The 6,775-nt window shown below is 38.6% G+C and overlaps 1 protein-coding gene across 1 annotated transcript in view; it reads left to right on the top strand.

The window, feature by feature from the left end:
- The window catches only part of atl3 (atlastin 3), a 6,169-nt gene extending 1,517 nt beyond the window's left edge, over window positions 1-4,652 (top strand). Inside the window, exons 2-14 of the mRNA XM_017039290.2 lie at window positions 55-272; window positions 693-827; window positions 1,055-1,159; window positions 1,250-1,300; window positions 1,448-1,504; window positions 1,591-1,683; window positions 1,792-1,930; window positions 2,019-2,146; window positions 2,274-2,330; window positions 2,401-2,472; window positions 2,738-2,929; window positions 3,083-3,322; window positions 4,195-4,652. Coding sequence (XP_016894779.1) covers window positions 72-272; window positions 693-827; window positions 1,055-1,159; window positions 1,250-1,300; window positions 1,448-1,504; window positions 1,591-1,683; window positions 1,792-1,930; window positions 2,019-2,146; window positions 2,274-2,330; window positions 2,401-2,472; window positions 2,738-2,929; window positions 3,083-3,322; window positions 4,195-4,257 — 1,533 coding nt within the window. The 5' untranslated portion in view covers window positions 55-71 and the 3' untranslated portion in view covers window positions 4,258-4,652. The remainder of the gene's footprint in view (window positions 1-54; window positions 273-692; window positions 828-1,054; window positions 1,160-1,249; window positions 1,301-1,447; window positions 1,505-1,590; window positions 1,684-1,791; window positions 1,931-2,018; window positions 2,147-2,273; window positions 2,331-2,400; window positions 2,473-2,737; window positions 2,930-3,082; window positions 3,323-4,194) is intronic.
- The last annotated feature ends 2,123 nt before the right edge of the window (window positions 4,653-6,775 follow it).

Here is a 6,775-nt window from a genome sequence, read left to right as displayed (position 1 = left end):
CTTTAACTGATGATTGAGATAAGAGTTTGACACGACATTTTTGGTTTTCCACAGAGCCTATAACCTAAAAGATGAGAGAACCCGGTCCAGTTCAGATCGTCAGAGTGTGTAAGGAGACCCACTCCTTTGAGTTGGATACAGAGGCTTTGGCTGAGATTCTGTTGGCTCCGGAGGTCCGTGACAAACATGTGGTGGTGCTGTCAGTGGCAGGGGGCTTCAGAAAGGGGAAGAGGTTTCTGCTGGACTTCATGCTCCGCTTCATGTACAGAAAGGTGAGAGATGTTGTAACAAGATCTCTCTTCTCACACTGACTGACTGAGGACTGGCTCACTGACCTGAAACTGATGTTTAATCAGTTAGAGATGCTATTATGTCATGTTTGGCAGATGCTGTGAAAAAAGGTGACCAGTCAGAAATTGCAGATGATTTAATAATATCTTTTCATTATTATATTATTTATTACTGTAACTCAGTACTCTATGCTTTCGTTTTTAAGTGTCTTTATTAGTGGGTGCAGAAGCGATAATTATCGGCCATTTTTTATTTTTTTATGTCAGCCATTGATTAAAAGTGAAATATTATACTATACTAAAACTATGACTATAGTATGTTACTTAAAGCACACCCAAAAAATATTTTGACCTTGTCATTGTAGTAAAAGGCAGGACTGAAATGACATATTTGTTTTTCAGGGGGATGACAGCTGGTTGGGTGGTGATGATGAGCCACTGACTGGATTTTCATGGCGGGGTGGTTCAGAACCAGAAACAACAGGCATCCAGGTGTGGAGTGAGCTCTTTATTGTTCCAAAGAGTGATGGAACTGAGGTATGGACTTTTTTTTACACTATCACTTTATTTGATGGAAAGCTTTCTTCTGTTTTTACCATATTGATGTTTATTCATGTAACAAATCATTTTAAACCATAGTAAGTCTTGGAAATGGAAACAAGTTTGTTTGTTGCTTTTAAACAATTCCCATAGAAGTTATTCCTTTACTTAAAATATATATATTTTTTCAATTCAATTTTTTTTTTAAATTTCCTCTGTTGCAGGTAGCTGTGATGTTGATGGACACTCAGGGAGCATTTGACAATGAGTCCACAGTGAAGGACTGTGCTACCATCTTTGCTCTCAGCACAATGACCAGCTCAATTCAGGTGACACATCTGCTCTGATTATCCTTGATAAAACCTGATAACAGTCTTTTACTTCTTTTTTTCTACATGGTTTTCTTTTTTATTTTGCAGATCTACAATCTGTCACAGAACATTCAGGAGGACGATTTGCAGCAGCTGCAGGTCTGTTTACTCACAACAGACATGTTTCCAAATGCATGGCTATTTTGATAATACACAGCTGCTTTGAAGTTTGGTTAAAAAAACTTACAATGTTTTAATCTCAAATATCAAGAGAGTCCATCATGAAATATAACCTTGACTTTACAGTTGTTCACAGAGTATGGTCGTCTTGCCATGGATGAAATCTTCCAGAAGCCATTTCAGGTAGGAGAAAAAACAGCGATTAATGGGAGTCTGATTTTTTTCTCTTTGATAAACAATATCTTTCTTTGTTTCCTTTCCTTCTACAGTCTTTGATGTTTCTCATCAGGGATTGGAGCTTTCCCTATGAATACACCTACGGGTTTAAAGGAGGAAATGAGTTCTTGGACAAACGGTTACAGGTACTAGTGTTGCCTTTTTTCTTACTTCAAACTAAAGATGTTTTTTATCAAAACCTGTGTTTTATGAGATGTTAATTATTATTCACCTCACACATAAAATCTCCAAAGGTTAAGGAAGCCCAACACGAGGAGCTGCAAACAGTCAGGGAGCATATTCATTCATGTTTCACCAGCATCTCCTGCTTCCTGTTACCTCACCCTGGGTTAAAGGTTGCTACCAGCCCACAGTTTGAGGGACAGCTTTGTGGTAAAATCCTGGACTTTCGTTACATGTATGATGTTTTTGTAACATAACATTTGTACCATAACTGAGTGCTTCTGCATTTGGTTGACAGATGTGGCACCAGAATTCAAAGAGCAGCTGAAGAGTCTGATTCCCAAACTGCTTCGTGCGGAACGTCTGGCTGAGAAAGAAATAAACGGAAACAAAGTCACCTGTATGGGCCTTCTGGAGTTCTTCAAGGTAAAATCATCTCACGCCTGCACAGTGAGAGTATCTTCAAATTGCTACAGAACTATAGCTACGTACTGTAAACATAGTTGTCTGCAGTTTATTAGACTGTACTCTGATGAAACATTGATGTTTACAGGCCTACATCAAGATTTATCAGGGAGAAGACCTTCCACAGCCAAAGACCATGCTCATGGTATGTGCTGAATTGTGAAAAATAAAGTTGTTTTTTGTGAAATGTTTTATTCTTTATTTCTTTTCTCCAGGCTACAGCAGAGGCCAACAACCTAGCAGCTGTAGCAGGAGCCAAAGACCAGTATTACAAGAGCATGGAGAAAGTGAGTTTGCTTTGTCTTCAAAGATTTGTGTTCAGGCACTCTTTTGTTATTTTCCCTTGGAAAAGTGCAGCAAACTGCATTGGATTGAACCACTGACAGAAGACCCCCCCCCCTTTTGCGCTGCTGTGTCATTTAACCCACGGCATGAAAGAGAAATAAGAACTAAAAACATATATACCTGATGTAAGGTTGTTTTTTTTTACCTGTGTGAAAACATGTTTTATCAAATGTGTCTGTCATCACGATTGAACTTTGTCACACTCAGGTGTGTGGAGGAGACCTACCATACATGGCTCCTGACGCACTGGAGGAAAAGCACAGTTTCAACTTCCATGAGGCTCTTCATGCATTCAAGTCCACTAAGAAGATGGGGGGACAGGAGTTCTGTGATCGTTACCAGGAGCAGTTGCAGGAGGAGCTGGAGGAAATGTGGCAGTCGTTCAGCAAACACAATGAGGTGAAAGTCGTTTCTAAAAGTATTGGCCTATTAAACTGTGTATTTACTTCGATTTTTATTTATCATAGAACACAGAAAACAAAGAAATGTTTGCATTTTGTAACTTCATTTTCAGTTTTTGTTCTGATCAACTGTCTCTCTTTGTTTTAATAGTCCAAAAATCTCTTCAGTGCTTTCCGGACACCAGCAGTTCTCTTTGTCCTGCTGTGTATCCTCTACATCCTGTCAGGAATATTATTCTTTGTTGGCCTGTCTACCTTCGCTCTGGTGTGTGACTGTGCGTTGGGTGTGGTCATGATAGCCATGCTGACCTGGGCCTTCATCCGGTACTCTGGCCGGTACCAGACTGTAGGGGGCGCCATTGACCAAGCTGCAGGTGTAGTCCTGGAGCAGGTGAGAATGTAAAAGGCCTGCAGGCTGGTTTGTGATAGAATATATAGATTACCCGAATGGCTCAGTTTTCAGTTTATATCAGTTCAGTCAAGTGCGTTTCTGTGCATGCACCCATCAAAGCCACCAGAGGGAGCTGTAAGTGAGGAGGAAGACATCAGCAAGACTAATTTAAGCTGATACTCAGAATTAACTAGTTGAATGCATGAAGTAAAACTTATTTTATGTGATATGAGCATAGATAGGTATAATTTCCTTTTATCCAGTAAGTTGTATCCATACAAATACATTAACATTTACCAGAAATGTTCTGCATTAATTAAAGTCAGTGTCACGTTAAGTCTGTCATAAGACTCTTGGATGTGTAGAGGTACTGTTGTCTTGTTTTAGTTTTATTTAATTATTTTCAACCACAAGTTAAGAAAATGGTAGCAGTCGTCAGCAGAGGAAGTTGTTTTTATTTCACAGCACACACGATGATATATGTTGATGTACATGTACAAAAGAACATGAGTCATGGAAAAATTAGTTGTATAATCACTGGAAACAAAGCAAGGTTAGAACAATCACTTTTAATTGATCTGTTGTTGAGTAGTTGTGTTCCATATTAAAAGTAAATGTAGAAACACCTACGGGTAGATGGGAAAAGAAATGTCACCTCAGACGTTAAGCCAATGGCAGCCTTATCTTAATCTCCACCGTACCATGAGTCTGTCTAACAGAGTTCTAACAGAGAGGGGAACTAAACTGTACTAAGAACGTTACTAACAAAAGCAGAAGTGGTTTGGTTTGATTAAGCTTTTTCTTACATGATGATTGGAGCCAAAAAAGACGCTGTGGTTTCAAAATCCTTTTCCGTTTTTTTCTCTCTTCAGGCCACTGTGGCGTTGAACAAGTCAAGAGGAGGAAGCACCACTGACCAGAAGAAAAGCAGTTAGAGGGATTCTGAACCTTCACCACGTGGATGCAATGCAACTAGCACACAACACACACCCACACACATTTAGCAGTAAGGCCTTATCGAACCAAACATGCAGCTAAACAACAACGGTCACATGATGCCTCTTTACCAGCGTCTCTGTAATTGTAATATGACATGATTATTCCTCGCCAAGTCCAGACTCAGGACTGGACTGGACTGAGGTGAGGATTCAAAGTGTTATCTGCACTTCACATATCAAATTGACACTGCCTTCATTTTCACAGTTTTACACAATATTCTCTAAAAAGAGTTCTTGTTTACTTTGAAAATGTAACAAAATAATCTCAGCTCAGGCTGCTCAGGCACGACTAGTTGGGGGCTTTTTAAATATGTAGCTTCTGCAGTATATCTGTTTAAAAATGCTGGCTTTAAAACATACAGAGTAAGTGAGGAGGAAGACATCAGCAAGACTAATTTAAGCTGATACTCAGAATTAACTAGTTGAATGCATGAAGTAAAACTTATTTTATGTGATATGAGCATAGATAGGTATAATTTCCTTTTATCCAGTAAGTTGTATCCATACAAATACATTAACATTTACCAGAAATGTTCTGCATTAATTAAAGTCAGTGTCACGTTAAGTCTGTCATAAGACTCTTGGATGTGTAGAGGTACTGTTGTCTTGTTTTAGTTTTATTTAATTATTTTCAACCACAAGTTAAGAAAATGGTAGCAGTCGTCAGCAGAGGAAGTTGTTTTTATTTCACAGCACACACGATGATATATGTTGATGTACATGTACAAAAGAACATGAGTCATGGAAAAATTAGTTGTATAATCACTGGAAACAAAGCAAGGTTAGAACAATCACTTTTAATTGATCTGTTGTTGAGTAGTTGTGTTCCATATTAAAAGTAAATGTAGAAACACCTACGGGTAGATGGGAAAAGAAATGTCACCTCAGACGTTAAGCCAATGGCAGCCTTATCTTAATCTCCACCGTACCATGAGTCTGTCTAACAGAGTTCTAACAGAGAGGGGAACTAAACTGTACTAAGAACGTTACTAACAAAAGCAGAAGTGGTTTGGTTTGATTAAGCTTTTTCTTACATGATGATTGGAGCCAAAAAAGACGCTGTGGTTTCAAAATCCTTTTCCGTTTTTTTCTCTCTTCAGGCCACTGTGGCGTTGAACAAGTCAAGAGGAGGAAGCACCACTGACCAGAAGAAAAGCAGTTAGAGGGATTCTGAACCTTCACCACGTGGATGCAATGCAACTAGCACACAACACACACCCACACACATTTAGCAGTAAGGCCTTATCGAACCAAACATGCAGCTAAACAACAACGGTCACATGATGCCTCTTTACCAGCGTCTCTGTAATTGTAATATGACATGATTATTCCTCGCCAAGTCCAGACTCAGGACTGGACTGGACTGAGGTGAGGATTCAAAGTGTTATCTGCACTTCACATATCAAATTGACACTGCCTTCATTTTCACAGTTTTACACAATATTCTCTAAAAAGAGTTCTTGTTTACTTTGAAAATGTAACAAAATAATCTCAGCTCAGGCTGCTCAGGCACGACTAGTTGGGGGCTTTTTAAATATGTAGCTTCTGCAGTATATCTGTTTAAAAATGCTGGCTTTAAAACATACAGATTTAGAATGTTTTTGTAGCTTAAGTCTAGCTTAAGCTTTAGTGTCTCGCCCTTCTCTCAGTTGAGTTTTTAGTTCTGCTGTTTGGTCATGTGTGTAAGCATTTAGGTGTTTGAGTTATTGCTGTTAAGAGGAAGAGGATACGCATTTTGACATTTAACATTGCAGGTTGTGGTAGCTCTGTGTTGGGGGTCTTTAGGTCTTTAGGTCTATGGACTCATTATTTTGTTGTGGAAACAAGGTTTGTAGATTTTGATACTGTTGGCTAAACCTTGTACTGCTCAGTGTTTTTTGTTGAGTCGAGTTAGCAACTTCTGCTTCAAAACTTTCCAAACAGCACATACTGAAATATTCCAAAACCAATGAGATAAAATGTAAAGGCTTTAAATATTTGAATTATACTGATGTGCTGCAGTCCTGCTACTTCCAACACTAGAAATATATATAGTCAACATTCAGCAATGGCACTTTTTAAACAAATCTGAAAAAAATTTAAGTAATAATCAGCTTTGCCTTAGAGATTAGTAATATATTATAACATCTAATTGAATTAGTGAGACTGATGTACAGCTTCAAAGTGATGGCTCAGAGCAATTGGCTTTAATGACTAAGCCTAGAGCCATTGTATGTTCAGGTTAAATGGCTGACATGACATGATTACATAACATCATCAAACCTTTCTTAGATACATGTTAACACACACTCGTGAGAATTAGCCAGACATCTGTAAAATCCTGGTATCTGCACACTTCATCTTTACGTACTTGCTGGGAGAATAGCAGTAGACTAGTCAGAAGCTCCATATTGAAGTCAGAGGAGCACAGGACCAAAGTGACCATTTTAAATTCTCAGAGGAAAAATGTTTTGAC

This window comes from Cynoglossus semilaevis, chromosome 15 (genome assembly GCF_000523025.1).
Source record: "Cynoglossus semilaevis isolate Cse_v1.0 chromosome 15, Cse_v1.0, whole genome shotgun sequence".
Classification (NCBI taxonomy): Eukaryota; Metazoa; Chordata; class Actinopteri; order Pleuronectiformes; family Cynoglossidae; genus Cynoglossus; species Cynoglossus semilaevis.
Note: the sequence above shows the minus strand (reverse complement) of the source record. Positions and strands in the feature narration are given on the sequence as shown.